The sequence below is a fragment of the Pleurodeles waltl genome, chromosome 12 (genome assembly GCF_031143425.1).
Source record: "Pleurodeles waltl isolate 20211129_DDA chromosome 12, aPleWal1.hap1.20221129, whole genome shotgun sequence".
NCBI classification, from domain to species: Eukaryota; Metazoa; Chordata; class Amphibia; order Caudata; family Salamandridae; genus Pleurodeles; species Pleurodeles waltl.
Genome location: NC_090451.1, coordinates 513,469,289 through 513,485,784, shown reverse-complemented (window position 1 = coordinate 513,485,784; position 16,496 = coordinate 513,469,289). Strand labels below are relative to the sequence as shown.

General features: G+C 42.0%; 1 protein-coding gene across 2 annotated transcripts in view; it reads right to left on the bottom strand.

The window, feature by feature from the left end:
* DRC7 (dynein regulatory complex subunit 7) overlaps positions 1-16,496 on the bottom strand; it is a 156,989-nt gene that overhangs the window by 84,189 nt on the left and 56,304 nt on the right. For both annotated transcript variants that reach the window (XM_069217357.1, XM_069217358.1), the window contains exons 7-8: positions 4,797-5,015; positions 719-847 (exon numbers count right to left, since the gene is read on the bottom strand). In XM_069217357.1, coding sequence (XP_069073458.1) covers positions 719-847; positions 4,797-5,015 — 348 coding nt within the window. The remainder of the gene's footprint in view (positions 1-718; positions 848-4,796; positions 5,016-16,496) is intronic.

Here is a 16,496-nt window from a genome sequence, read left to right as displayed (position 1 = left end):
TTTTGTTATTTTATTTACTCTAATTTTCTATATTGGGCTGGGACTTTTCTTGTGTTGTGTTTTCACTTTATTATTGTTTGAGTACTGCATAACTACATTACCCTTTGCCTCTAACTTAAGCCTGACTGTTATGTGCAAAGCTCCCAAAGTTATGCATGGGTATAATTAGTGTCTTTTGTGGTTCACCCTGACAAGGATAGTGCCTGTTATACAAGGTGGGTTCTCACCACCTCAACTAATACTCCAATGTCTTACAGCAGGCTTCAGTCTATCCATGGGGAGTACTGTCTGTTCCCCTATGTTGCTGCAGGGGTCGGGCAGGGCTAGGCTATGCTGTTGCCTTTACTGCATGTGAAAGTTTTTGGTGTGTCTGGGCCTGGAACTATCAGCTACACAATATGCATCCTGCTATTTCAGGGCCTGAAGACACTGGTTATTGTGTGTGGCAGAATTCCACTCAGAGTTATTTCTCCAGGAGAAATTCCTCCACTTGTAATGAGGGCCTGAGTGTTGAATGATAAACACCTGCTTTTATGTGACTGAGAAAGGGATGTGATGACAGCCACTTTCAGTACCCTACAGCCCAAATGGGCAGTAAACCTCCTACTCACCATCTGTTGTTTGCCTCATGTGTTTCAATGACACCACTTCTGTTTAATTTTTCAAAGCACCCACTATCAGTAAAGGTTTCACTTTCTGAGACACATGATTTGCTTACAGAGTCATCATCTTCTTCACCAACTGGTTCTTCTTCCTCCTCCATATCAGGAATAGTCAGAAGCGGTTTTCCAGTACCAAGCAGCATAAATTCCCACTTCACCGGATCTCCCAGATCGAAGGTCAGATTCTATGCATATGAAAGAACCATTTTGTAAGAGCTTTTGTTCATATGCATATTGGCAGCACAAAAAATCAGGATTCACAGCAACAAGAATTTAAATAATACATACATGAAACAAGATAGGTTCACAGAATAAACTTAAAGGTGTATAGACATCACCTTCAAAGAGTAGGGCTCTATCTAAATGCATTTCTCATCCAACAAACAGGCCATATAATGGTGTATAAATGATACAGATATGTATAGACAACCCAAAATAATCTGCTAGATTAGGCAAGATTGGCAATAAATTCTGAAAGGAATGCAATGGCCACAAGGTTCCTGCCCTTGTGAACCAGATTAAAAAGAAATGTGCCATACATATGTTGAATGCACTATCCAAGTGTGGAACCACTACATCTTACAAAATGTTTATCCGGAAAACACAATGGCTGAACAAATTTGGTAAACCATTAAAGATCTCCAGAAAAGTGAAGAGTCACAAAGACAGGTGAAAGACATATTTTTAGGCTGAAATAAAAGTTAAAACTAAACCACTGGAAGAAAAGAAGAAGTCTGTAGGGCCAGTTTTATCAAGCTGTGTACTATAAAACCATTCCGTTGTATGTAAATTAATTGACTTAATGGATTTTGAAACACGTTAAAATGAAGATAGAATGTAACTTATGGGAGATTGTAACGCACTTGGTATATCATGGTGTGTTATTGTCTGGCTGAATCTGTTCTGAGAGCCCTTAATATGCCTTTGGAATGCCATCAGAGCTAAACACACAGAGGCCCAAATCAGGAAAGTAACTTACATGTAGTAAAGTTACGAGTGTGCAGTGAGGAGGTTCCACCCTGATTGCTGAGACTCCACACTCATAGCTTTACTACAAGTACGTTGCATTCATCAATGGACCCAATATCTTTAGTTCAAGGAAAGTGTTATGTTTAGACTATTCCTCTGATGTCCAATCCACTTGTAAGCTGTTTAGATGGGTGATGCATATGTTGTTATTTTTAATGTGGGGACTAACTGGTTGAATGCTGTGCTCCTCCTCAAGTTGCTGCATATCCACCATCATAACACTTTCTGCACTATATACTTAACAACCAATAGATCTTCCAAGTGCACTAAAGACCCAGGTTTACCTGTGCATAAGGTAACAAATGTCTTCATGAAGCCATAATTCCCAACAACCTTCTCACTGTTCTAACTAGTAAACAATGTGCCGCAGGTAAAGATGCACATGTTCATGAAATGCCTGAACTGTTTTTGAAGATGGTACTGCCATTGTGGCCACTTGTATCTCTGCTTCCAAGAATATGACTTGGTGGGACAGTGTGGGAGATGATGTCCTCCTATTGTCAGTGGACTCTGCCACTGACAAATATTTTGTGAACAGTTTTGGTACAGATTTAATGCCAAAATGTAGTACCTTAAATTGAAAATGTGCACCCCTCTTTACAAGCCTGGGGTATGTTTGAAGTTTTGGCTGCATTGTGATACACATCTTTATAGTCTGTTGTCTCCAAGAAGTCCTTGTGTTCTAGCAGAGGCATTACATCTTGTAACATAGTTATCTTGAATTTTGACTCTGTACAAATCTGTATCAGAGATCTAACATCAGTTTTATTGTTTAATCGACCTATTATATGAGATAATACACAGACCCTCTTGACCTTTTTCCTTCTGTGGTATATCTGATGCTCCCTGGAGCTAAAGTTTTTGCACCTCTTGGAATAGTAGAGCAATATAACCTTTCTTAATGGTCTTCCTCTGGGTTTGACAGTAGATGATTTATATTAGCTCTGTCTGTTCATTAGCTATTTTTGATAATGTGAATCATCCATTTGTCTGAGGTCATTTGTTTCCAGTGATGAGGTTAGTACCTAAGTATTACCCCTACTGAGGTGCTATGGTTTGGGAGTTGACAGAAGCTGCCATTTTGTGCTTTAGACAGAAAGTCTGGTGTTCTGACCTCTGTCCCAACCACTTCCATGAAACAATTGCTTTTCCCTTGGTGAATGCTACCAGAATATCTGCTGTTACTTTTACTGTTGTTGACGGTATGGTTCTCCACCCTGGCCTCTCCTTTGTGTTGGGACTCTCTCATATAAATACCCTTTCAACTGTAGTTTGCCCACAAACATTTCAGCGTTATTGTCTTTCTTCATTTTTTTCTATCAGCTCATCAGCACATTTTGTGTGCAACTGTTTTTCATTTGGTGGGCTGTCAATTATATTTAGTTGCACTTTCAGCTTAAAATCACAGATTCTTAGCTGGGTATGGCGGTGAAACACTGACCCAGCACTGATCTACTCGCTTGCTGTGTCTGAAGATGATTTTAAGCAAGAGTTTGAACAAAATACATCTTTTTCTGTAGAAGTGTTGCAGTTTTAGCCTCAAGGCATCTTTTTTGCTTTTCAACACCAAAGGGTCTATGCACTTTTTCAGCTTCCTCTATTTTTGGAGGTACCTTGGTTGCCTCAGTGGTTCTCTCCTTATGCAGATTTCAACCCAGATCGTTTGAGCGAGTCAGCTGTTTTTATCTTGGTCTTTCTTAGTCTATGTCTTTTGCCTGAGAACATATCTTCCTTTCTATACTTTTGTCAACTACTGAAAGCTTTGACATCAAATGTAATAATTCAGACCTGGTTTAGAGTTTGGTGGTCAGGGTACTCCATCACAAATGTGATTCAGTACATTGTACACCAACACGAGGTCCACCAGCCTCGTTTACAGACAGGCAGACTTTAAGTTTTCTGTTAAGAAAGTCCCCCGTTGGCTCAGACAATGGAAAACGTTCCCAAGTGCCCCAATGGAGTAGGGGTCATAGAAGGAAGGGCATTTCATCACCCAACCTTCTTAGGATAAACAGTGTAATTATTTTTTTCCCTCTCCAACACAGCCAGGAAAAACCTGGCAGTTAGGGACAGGAAGAAACAATAATGGCTCCCACACCCTGACAGAAGCCTCCCTGGGTGTGGGGGCTTTAGTTTTTTTTTATTTTCTGAAACCAAGAAATATGTTTGCTGAGTGTCCTTCAACACAGACGTTGGCTGTACACCAAACTTTTGCATACTGAAATGAACCGCTATTCCGGCAGTTCCTTTCCTAGTACAGAGATAACTGTTGTTCCGGCAGTCAACTCTAAATTTGAAAGAGAGTAAAATGCCAAGACAGCAGAGGTAATGTCCTAAACCACTGTGCATCACACTCATAATCAGTCTTAGTGACAGATATTTTTGAATTCACAAGGTTTATTGCCTAGAGGTATTGTTTATTTGTAGAAAATATGCACTGATAAAATTTCCTTTGGGGTATACTCTGGAACCTGTACAGTAAAGAACTGGGCAGTCTCTGAGAAGGAGGAGTCAGCAACTTATCTGCTCTGCACCCCAAAGCTGCCTTTGCCCTCTTCTTTGGAAGAGAAGAGCATCTGCTACATAGTCCGCTCCTTAACCTGCCCTCCAACTGAACTAGATCTGTAATGTGTACAATATTGCTTTCCATGTTTATTGGAGATTTAGATTTCATAAATCAGCACAGAGCTCAACCTTTTGATTTCTGATCACAAAGGGAGGCATAAATTACAAATAACGTACTCATTGTTTGCCACAAACTGCGTCAGTTACACAATACACTGAAAAAGCATGGATAGTCACTGCTCAAAAAATTCCAGCCAAACACTATCACATTTTCCCTCCTATTAGTATTCTCATTTTGTTTCATTGCACTGCTGTTTGTGGCTGTGGTCCACTCACAATCCCACTGGTTCATGCATATATTTTGTTGTTTATTGTGACACTATCCACCCTACCCTGCTGCATGACTATATCCATGAAGGTGTCTTTTAAGAGCTTTCTTCATTGTTGCCTTTGACCACACCATACATACTAGACACTCTTTTCATCCTAACCATGATCCTAAATACCAATGCTGTAGTATGTAGTTGTCTCAGTATTCACCTTGCAGCCTTCGCGACAATCCTGCATGTTGACCCAGTAGTTCTCGTGATTCCACAGGCTCTCAAGTCCCAGGAAATGATCATCTGCTGTGCTGTAGGATTTTCCAGTAAATGGGTCAATGAAGAAGTTCTCTGGGACTTCGCGCTTGCCTGAAAGAACAAGAACCCAGCAATGGACTCGAAGTCCATACAGTGGATCAGGTTTTGGCTTTTCATCTTCCTGTAAATGGAAAAATAATTTTTGATTTGCACATGAACATCACATAGAATTTTAATTCCAACTGCTAAATAAGGAATACAGATCTGAGAACCTCACTCATCTGCTAATACTGAGTTCTTTTGTTCTTGATCCATCCCAAGGAAATGTAGCACCAAGGTATCATTTAATAAAAGTCTTCCTCTGGAATGCAGAATATAAGGCTATCTGAGGATATTCACTGCCAGTGCAGGTTCTTTTTCATATATAGGCCATAATGGGTGGTCTGTTAAAGGGCCAGTGTGAGCTCTTATTGTTTGTTTCCCAGGCCATGGGTGAATGAGGGAGAATGCAGATCTTGCTTCTAGTAAAAAAATATAGAGGGTTGTTCTATTTTGACTTGTAGTCTTTATGCTGAGAAGGCCCCCTTGCAGGTGAACTGGGTGGTCACTTAACTTAAGTGTAGTGCCAAATACAAGCAAAAATGTAAATAACAAAAATGTATGAGCATTGATTGTATGGTTTTCCCATGGCACCATTGATGGGAGCTCATGTAGAGTCGCCCCTCTTCTTGCAAGGGACACTTTCAAGGACTGTTGAAGGAGGGCCTCACTTGATGCCTGTGGCTTGATTTGAAGATGATAGAAGAAGGGTACTGAATGAATGTTAGATAGAGTTTGTGATTGTGACTGGACTGGGAGACAAGGGAGAGTCTTATGCACTATGCAGATGGTGTTGTGCAGTAACCACATGATCAGCCTATACTGTCCAGTAATCATATATACAACAAACCGTAAACTATTTCAAGGTTCAAATGTACCCCTGTGGATAGAAAGGGAATACTCTAGATTTCTTTGTAAACACCTTACTCCGATGCTGGCTATCTATGAGGTGTGGTAGTGGGATTGTCTGCCATTAGTCACTCCTTTGCAGTACAACTGATTCTTACATAATCCTTATGCGTACAACCAAAATATAATTACTTTAGGAATTCTTGTTGTATTTAAACATGAAACCCCTATCAGTACTGAGCCTTTCCCTCCTGCCTATACAAAGCTGAACTCTTTACCTGCCCCTTCCTTGTTTCCCTTACAAGGGAAAAAGCCTATAGGCTTCCTCACTCCCCCTCACGCCTGCCACACTGAACCCTTTCTCCCTCTTCACATATGCCCTAATCCGCTTCACTCTTGGTATCTTAAGATAAATATCTTTATTCGTAGTTCTTCTTATGGTCTTTCTGCTTCTTTTGCACAATATGCTCTCCGGATGCAAGCTCATATTACATATTAGGAACCCCTGTACAACGAGTCTTTAAGTGTTACTAGTTTCCAATATGAAAGACAACAATTTACAAGGTCTGTGCATGTTTATTCTGTTTAGGACAGGATGGTTACTGATTTCCAGTCATTGATAACAAATTCCTTCCTTATTGTGGAATTATTTCTTCCTTAGCCCGCAATGCTTCCCTCTCATCAAATAAGCTGTGATTTTTCCAGTCTTATTTAGAGGTAGCTATGAATGCAGCGAAATGTAATTTATGTACACCCGACTATATAAGTTATGTACACCAGACTATCTTGCTTCAGTCTGGACTTCTAATTAAATAGGATCTCTCTGTTAGGATGCTCCTTATTTACCATCTACATTCAGAATCTACATTGCCCTCAATGTGTATTCTAGTTTTATAGAAGCTGGTACAAATTTCACCAAAACTTTGACAGTCTTCTGGTCTGTTTCACTGTCTGAACTAGCACCTCCTTTGTTGCAGTCCCATTGTCAAGCATTTGATTTTGTACATCGCATTCTGATGACCTCTTTGACTATTTTGCCAATCAATTGTATAAGAGTCCCTCAAGAAATCAGTTAGAATTGTATAAGCCTCTGCTTTCAACTTCTCAGTGGATATTTCAACTCCTTCTTGTCTACATGCCAGATTACAAACCATAATTGAGTGAAAGTATCATGTTGGTCCTGGTGTGTTCAGAACGAACCTGCAACATGTCTGTCAAAGACAAGTTGGGTGTCTGGAAATCTTATCAGGGAGCTAACCCTGTGCAAGTTTTTCAGTTAACTAAATTAGATAGATATTGCCTCATATGACCAGTCTGTCTCATAACCCACCCATGACACAATCAAGTGACTGCACCTCTTGCTATTTGTGTACTTTTAAAACCTCTGGATTGCACACATTCATAATCCCCTGGAGTTTGTGGAGTACAATTATCTTCATTTATGAAGTGAGAATTCTGTATGAAAGATTTGAAAGACAAAAAAGATGCATTCATTAAAGTATAAAAACACAGCATAAAACTACATAATTTTAACAAGCATTAGCAAAGTCAATAGGTCTTGCCTATGTATTGCCAATATGTTTTAGCCATGTTGTACACCAGCTTGGCAGCTGTTCGGTATGGCAAAAGATTAGTGGCATAAAGGGGAGTGGTGTGGAGTGTGATAAAGTCATTAGAAACAAGTCTTGACCCTGCTCCCCATCGGAATAGCCCAGCATCAACTGCAAGGCCAGGTCCTCCCTGGACCAGCAACAAGCATCCTCGGACCGATTTTGGGGTATCACCCCTCATACCACCAGAGTAGCTTAAATCCAGTGGCACAGTGAGCCCGGGACCCACGCTTGGGCATGCCCGACTCACTTAGGGCAGCAAATACAAAAATAACAAGATGATGGGTGGAATACTTGAATTAATCTTAGCCACTGGCAATCACTCTGGACGCATCCCAATCCATTGTTTTTGCCCACCATGCAACTCTAGTCTGGACCCAGCCAAAGGTCTTGCCTATGCAAGAGCAATTGGCATTGCCAATATGTTTTAGCCATGTTGTACACAGCTTGGCAGCTGTTCAGTATAGTTAAACGTTAGTGGCATAAAGGAGAGTGGTGCGGAGTGGAGTGTCAAATTAGCAAATCAGTTTTGACCCTGCTCCCCATGGGAACAGTCCAATCCAAACTGCCAGTCCAAGTCTTCCTTGGGCCGGAAACAAGTTTCCTGGGACTGGTTTCGGGTATCATCCCTCATTATCCAGGCTAGCCTGAATCCAAACTGGAATGGCATTAGTATTATGGATTTGGGCCCAGATGTCTGTACTGGGGGTGAATGTTTGACATTGTTCAGCATTCCGTCCATCACTTGTTCTTTTTGCAGTTTGAATCCAGTGGCACAGTGAGCCTGGGACCCACGTCTGGGTACACCTGGTGCATTTAGGGCAGCAGATGGTTTGGGATGTGGCCCCAAGTGATTGCCAGTGGCTAAGATTAATTCAAGCATTCCATCCATCCATCACCTTGTTGTTTTTGCAAGCCAAAACAACATTCAGTCATGCTGTAAGGCATGAAATTGGCCTTGGGTAATTCAACATTTTTCTTCTCTGTAATAATTAACAACACATCTTGTAGTAGATAGCTCATTGTCTTTTTAAGGATATTGTGAGGGGTCATCGATGATGTGCAAGCCCTACTACTATTGTGATGTTTATTATGTATCTCAGCCAGGGAATCGCATAGGCATTGGATGACTTTACCATGTCTGATATAATCTATCTCATTAGAAGAGTATATGGATTTGACAATACTGACAACAAAAACAACATAGTCACTCATTTGATTTTATTGGATAGGTGCTGCAAAACAGGTTTTTCATGGCAAGCAGATGTTGAAGTTTGTGCTTAAAGACCCAGATTCCTTTTCAAAAAGATGTTCTCCAGTGATTATAATTTTTGTAGCTTGCCATATGGCTGCCTCAGAGGTTGCTACTGCCACAGCTTTTGTTTTACACACGTTTAGTGCAGATAGAATGTGTGAAACACTGTCTGATCAAGAAAAAGAGGATCCCCCAGCTAATTTTGCTGGAGAAGATTACACATGGGGAGACTATTAAAGGTAACCACAGGTTATGGAAAGGAATCCACATCCACAAGCATATGATGGTTAATAAGAATTGGTTTAAACTTGGGGTAGGCTGCTCGATGGACATAACCTTGAATTGTTTGCAAATTGGTCGTGAACCCCACAATTCTATGTAAGTAACATATCAAAAGTCTAGACCAGGGGTCTTCAAACTGGGGGGCCTCAAGTGATCCCAGGGGGGGTTCCAGGCTCTGGCCAAAAGAAGGACTGTGCAGAAAACAGTGCTTTGTTTTAAGCAGAAAACTGTTTATTGGATTTTTTTAAAGGTAACAGAACGTAACTGCAATGTTTAAATAAGTCTAGGAATATTTAAACATTGTCAACCTAATAGAACAATTATGAAAAATCTGAGGGGGGCCGATGATTTATTTTTTCCCACTGGGGGAGGAGGGGAGGTGGGGTGGGTGCAGCATTAAAAAAAAGTTTGAACACCTCTGGTCTAGACGTTGCACGCACTTAGTGGTCTGTGACAAAAGCATGGCATCATCCACAAAAGTGCCAGCCAGAAAAGGAGAGTGGAACTGCAGGCTGTCAGTAGGAACCTTTTAGCTATAAATATTAAGGTTTCTCTTTCGCATCCTTCAAAACACAAGGTTTTACATGGTGCTCTTTACTTCTTTTCCTAAAATAGGTTTTTTGGGCTGAGGCATTCTCTAGGGCAAAGATTACAGCAAGGGGACTTTGCTGTTATGAGGGAACTGTCTTGTCCTATCAATGTTGTTTCCTGTACTTATCTGGGGTTTGGACAGCAGACTACTTAGTTTTTGATTTTCTGTGCTTTTTTCACTCACCAAACACTGCGCTGAAATATGGGACCTCCTGCATAACCTCTCCCTGGACGTACTCTTCGTCACTGAGACCTGACTCAAACCCACCTCATCCCCAGCCATTGTGACAGCCATTCTACCAGGCAACAAGATCAGAATAGGAGAGAACCAGCAAATCCGGAGGAGTAATCACAATCATCTATAAAGAAAGCATCCAATACTCCCTCACCTTGAACCAACTCCTGTGAACAACTGGAACACCTGGTGTTCAACTAAGCATCTCCAACAATACCACCCTGTTCTATTAGCCACCTGTGGGATAAGCCGTCTACGTTAACACAATCACCCCACTTGTGTTCAACTCTAGCTCCTTCACCCACCTCAGCAACCTTAACTTCCACGTTGAGGACCAAACAACCCAAACACTGCCAACCTCCTGAAAAACCTGAACACACTTGGACTCACCCAACTTGTGATGGACCTCGGTCACACACTGCAAGTCATCATCTAGACCCTAGTTTCTCCAACTTCTTAGACATCACTGTTGACAAGCCCACCCCTGGACTCTCCTGTTTGTTTAAACCTTCACCGCAACCGCCAACGAAGAACAAGACCTACCAAACCCACCCAACGCAACTGGACATAATCTGTGAGGAAACCTTAACCACAGGACTAATAAACCACTAACAGATGGTCCAAGCCAAACACCCACAATCACTTCAATAACCGGATCACCTCCTGCACAGATGTCTTGGTCCACTCAAAAGCATGACCACATTGACAACCAGACTTTAGGCAAGCTGGTACACAAAAGACCTACAGCTCACCAAGCATGACTTCAAGAAGCTGGAGCGCCACAGGAGACTCACCCAGAATGACCTAGACAAAAGAATTATAACTGAAATAAGATGCACTGTTCCTAAAGAATGGACTCCATTCCACCAATTAGGGTAGGGGGTCTTTTCAGTCACCACATGCATTAGCCTTACAGGAACATTGGGTGACATGCTTCATCAGTGGGCCATGCTCCTCGTCAGGCCGGCATTGCAATACCTGATGGGCCCTATCAGATGCCTCCCTGCAGTGGAGTAATGCAAGGCAGCGATTTGCACTGCTTTGAGTTACTCTAAATTTATGAAGCCATCCAGGGCCATGCAAGGTAGTCTTGCATTGCTTAATAAATCTCACTTAGGTTTTGTGTTGCCCTTGTGCCCTCGTGTGTGGTGCAAGGGTGACGTAAAACCTTCATAAATATACCCCTTTATGTTTTATTTCTCTCTCCTCTGCCATACCATCCACCACAGTTTTCTCTTTTGCTGGTTACGACCTGTGTTTGGTTGTTGTGAGATGATTTACAGTATCTTTCAGGGCAGATTTATTAAGTGTGAGGTAATTGTGCTTTACTTGTTATGAACTGCTAAAAATGTTTTAAAAATGGATGATTCAGTTTAACAAGAGGAAAAAAGCAGGTAACTCACAAGAGATACATTGTGTTCCTAGCAATCCTGGCCAGGTCCCTGGCATTTCTAACCTGCTGGTTCATTAGAGTAAATATTTGCAGTTTCCTGCAGATGCACGGCACAGCATCAGAGGTATGACATGTTTGCTAATGGTAAATTGCAGGACATTCTGCAGTAGAAAATGGTAACCTCTATGGTATTGAAGATGTGCAACGTATAGTACTGCGTAGTCAGGAGTGGTATGTAGCAGTGTTATTTCACGGTATTTCAGTACTGCAACTTTGGATTAATATAGTAATTAGGGTAGTCTGATAGTAAAATGCAGAATTCACACACAGCATTGGCATTGTATACCTTTAGCTGGCATTGTCGCTACAGAAAGCAGTGTCATAAAAACTACTTTCAATGAGACCCATTTTAGGCATCTTCATACTAGAGACATTACACAACCTAGGGTGTTACTTGCTCAAAATGGGGAATTTCTGTTTGGAACATGGTACATCTAAAGCAGCCTCAAAATCTGCTAAGTTACCCCTCTGCTGAAGAAATAAAAAGAAGGCCTATAAGATATATACAATTTCAGTTCAATCATCTGCCTCTTTTCAAAGAGAGACACTATAGAGAGGTGGAGCTACATGCCAGACAACCCATTACAGAATACTTGTTAGGTGGATACCCATCAGACTTCAGACCAGGCTACAGCCCTGAAACTGTCATCATGCAAGTCCTAGAAGACACACAGAAAACAACTTGTTAGAAGGCTACAGATCAAACTTCAGACAACGATCTAACTCTGAAACTGTTTCTGAACAAGTCCTAGATAATGCCCTGCAGATTCTGGACAAATGACAGGAATACTTACTTCACCTTCTCACTTTGGAATTCAAAACACTGGTCAATACTGTTAAATACACATGGATACCGAATGCATTCTATTTGTAACTTACTGTCTACATAACTGGAGGAACACAGCAACACTGGAGGACTCATAATCCTCAGACATCAGCACCACATTGTGTATCTCTGGAACTGACTGTTCTTCAGTGTTTACATGGAGCCCCTCAGAGATTTAGACGGGGCTGACCTAATCATACACAAATAAGTGGACAGCACTCAACGTTGCCACAAGCTTTGAGCAGAAGAGCTGCACCTGCTTGGAGGAAATTAAGAACTGGATGTCTTTGAATGAATGGTTATCCATTCCACTGAAATCGAATTCCTACTCCATTCTACATTTCCCTCAAATTTAAGTTCTGATGCAGATCTGGATATTGGCTCCCATGGCCATGGGGCTGACACTAGTGGTAGCCTCCAATGCAAAATCGCTCTGTATCATGGGAGACAACTAGGTGAAAGAAAATTATTATTAAGCATAACACATTGCATATCCGAGTCCGATTTGCGATCAGTGCTACAGGCCCTAGGAGTAGCAGGCCTGTGCTATTGAAATACCCTCTACAAGCAAAAGAAAATAACGGTAATCTCCCAAATCTTTAACCAAACACTTAATAAAGACCCCAATCCAGGGCACAATGTATGAAGTCAAGTTTAATGTCAGCTTTTAAAAATTAATTTACAGAAATTGTTCAATGGCTTTGCATCCAACAACCCCTCTTAACATATTTCACCATTTAACATCATTGTTTCGTTAGGTGTGTCTTCTAGTGAATGGAAATCTACTTTAGATGTGAGCAGCAGGTTGTTAACCAACACACTGTTGTTCTAAGGTGCTGTGCTCTATATAACCAGACCATTTTCACCATTAGTTCACTGTTTACAATATCAGAATGACTGTCATATTGTTGCATTATTTAAAGGCCACAATGCTGCAAATGGGTTTCAGACTCCAATGGGCGAGATGGATCGAACTGCTGTACGCACACCACCCTACGTCTAGAGTGAAAACCGGCCATACAATCTCAGATAGCTATGAAATCTCCAGAGGAACCAGACAGGCCCACTGCCCCCCTCATTATTCGCCATAGCCATAGAGCCACTGGCTGTGAATTTCAAGGCACAGGGTCAGGCATGGGGAGTTCTGAAAGGAGGGGCACCACACGTCATCTCCCTGTATGCAGATGACCTCCTCATCTACCGGAGAGACGAGGAGGCTGTGTTGCCTCAGGTGCTCCAACTACTGGAGGAATTTTGGAGATACTCTGGACTCCACCTGAATCAGCAAAAAACCTGTGTCTTCCCCTGGTGGAGGGTGTTTCCCGCCCACTTACGTGTCCTGACAACCCGTCTTGGGATCCACTCACCTTCCGTTATCTAGGAATCCAAATATACCACGGACTGCAAGATCTTCGGGAGGGCAACCGGGGGTGCATGCTGCTCGCTGAAGACAGTGGTGGCTTTCTAGCACTCCCTAAAGCTCTCCATTATAGCTCGAATATCCCTTTTCAAGATGGTGATTCTCCTTAAAGTTCAGTATTATTTTACTAATCTGCTGCTAGTCCAGATGGCGTCATGGTTCAGGGTGGTAGATGTGCTCCTGCAAGAGGTACTGTGGGATGGGGAATGACATTGCATGCTGCCGTACCCCCTCCACTTTCCCCCTGAGGATGGGGAACCAGGGGTTCCCGATTTCGAACTATACTACATAGGCGCTCAATTGCAATGGCCAGCACGGTGTCTTCATGGACGGGGCTTGACGGAAACGGGCCCAGACAGTGGGACACGGTGCTAGCCTTATGCCATGGTTATTTAGACTGCAACATGGAGACCCCAAAGCGAATGTATTGGTGAAGATCGCCCTGACCATCTGGTGCAAAGCCCTTAAGAAAATGCACATAACTACACTGTATGCTCCGGCAATACTGTTAATTGGTCTACCACATGGGGATCCTTATTCCTGCCTTACAGCTCAGCAGATGGAACCCTGGACAGACGTGAGCTTACTGACCTTGGGGGACTGTTACCGGGAGGGTGTACTGGCATTTTTTGATGACCTGATGGATCAAATGGGACTGCTCCCAGGGCAACTTTTGAGGTAAGAGGCTATGGTGCGGGCCGTACGAGAACTCTGGGAGAGTGGCGTGGAGGAACCTCCCAGGACTGCTGGGAGTTGGTGGGGGGGGGGGTCACATTTGGTCACTTGGATATACTGGGCACTGAATGAGATGACAGAAAGGTCACTAGGCAACCTACGACATAAGTGGTAAATGGATCTTGAGAGGGAGCTGTTGGCCCCAGAGTGGACCAGGGACCTTGCCTACGCACATAAGATATTGCACAACACACGACTGAAATAGATACAATACAATTGCACCCACAGGACCTATCTCACCCCACATAGAGTTAACCTCTTGCCAGTTGCTAGACACAGACACATGACATGGAGGTGCCCCAACCTGCAACACTATTGGGACAAGGTCATTTCTAGGATAAATCGTACCCTCAACAGACAACTAGAGAATACACCAGCGCTGTGTCTGCTGGGCATCGTTAATAGACTGACTCCTAAGAAAGTGGGCAACAAATTCATAGATTTAGCCCTGGTTCTGGCATGAAGAAGGGTAACAATGGCTTAGAAACATAAACTCGGACCAAAGCTGGAAACATGGGTGGCAGATGCCACACACTGGGCAGGGCTGAGGAGAGAGCGCTGGGTAGAGAAGAAATGAGAGGAATCAGGTGTATATCCATAGCACCCCTATGGACAGAAGTGATTGAGACATAGGACACTAGATGCGGTTACTGCTAACGGTGACCCAGTTAGAACGCCCACTAAGAGTCCACAGTGCGAACCACAGAGTGATCCCATATCCCCATGCTACTAGTCAAGCACATGTAAATCCGAGAGCGTCACACAGATAAGCGGTGGCATAGAGCTCCATCCTCCCCCAGTTACCCCCAACCCCGACGGCTCCTCCCAGAAAGGGATCATCGCAGTGAGGGACTCATGGCCCAATCAGTGGGCGTGAGTTCGCCCTACCCGCACAGAAGACAGGGAACATATATTTGAGCAAGGCTTTCAGTTGGTTAGTAATTGATGTTAAGAAACTTCAGAACACTTGTTTATTACACCTTTTGGCATACAATATTGAATTGTGACGGGGGACCAACTCCCCAACCCTGCTGTCGGCTCTAACATGCCTGTTATTCAGCTAAAAGGGCTACTACATGATGTTAATCAAAGCGTACTATGTGTTTGTTAAGAGGGCTCTGCCAAGAATGATGTAACAAAATGAAACTAGCTCTTAAATATGACTGCTTATTCCGGTCTGATGTTCCTCCATTGGTTACATTATATATTATGTCACAACTTTTGAAATACCAATAAAACAAAAAAGTGTTAAAAAAGACCATCATATTGGCACCATTATTCCTTTTTAGGTGAGATAATATCCATAAAGAATATTATCATTGTGAACACTCAGCATTTTTTTATAATATGGAAGGAATTATACTTTAAAATTGCTAAACTGTTTTTTATCCCTTTAGAGGCAACAAATTTGTGATTGTAATTTTGTTTTACTGGGCCTCTTATGCTTGAACTAACGATTCTCTATTCTGGAATTTTGAAACTCAGCAGGCACAATTCTTTTTTTTTTCTTCTTTGGTTACTTTTCAGCAAAATCTGGTATTGTCTGTCATTCATCATATCTGATTAGGAAAGAGAGCCTTGACCTCCCTCAGTTTTCCTCTTATATACTTTTACAATTTACTTCAGGATTTGTACTCAAACCTCCTAGGATTTCTAATGAGAAGCTGCATTTCTTTCAGTGGCCTGTGAAGCTATAGGAGAAACCATCTCTTTACCAACAATTATGTTCTGTAAGTAATTTGTTTTTAATATTTTTTCTGTTGTATATATTGTTTTTCTCCTACATTACATTTTGCCTTACTTTATAGCCTGGGAATGTCTTTTGCATTTATAAAGTTCTTTTGCACGATGTAGGAGGCTGGCCTGGTTTGTAGTTGGTACCAAAGGTACTTACACAAGGTCCAGTTATTCCTTATTAGTGAAATGCAGTCAGTGTCTAGTAGCGTAGGCTGTTTAGAGGTAGCTGTAGCTGAGCAGCCAAGGCTGAACTAGGAGACAATGCAAAGTCCTTGCAATACCACTGTAGTCACACATTACTCACACACATGAAAGACAAAACTCAATGTTACAAAAAAATAAAGGTAATTATTTTAGTGACACAATGCCAAAACTACTTTGGACACTAGCTTCCCTTAGGAGGGGTAAGTAAAATACACAATATATACACTAGTAACCAAAAACAGGTAAGTACATAGTCAGAAAACAGTGCAAACAGTGAAAATCACAATGGGTTGCAATGGGCCTAGGGGGAACACAAACTATATACTAAAATAGTGGAATGTGAAAGTCGGTTTCCGACCTAGGAAA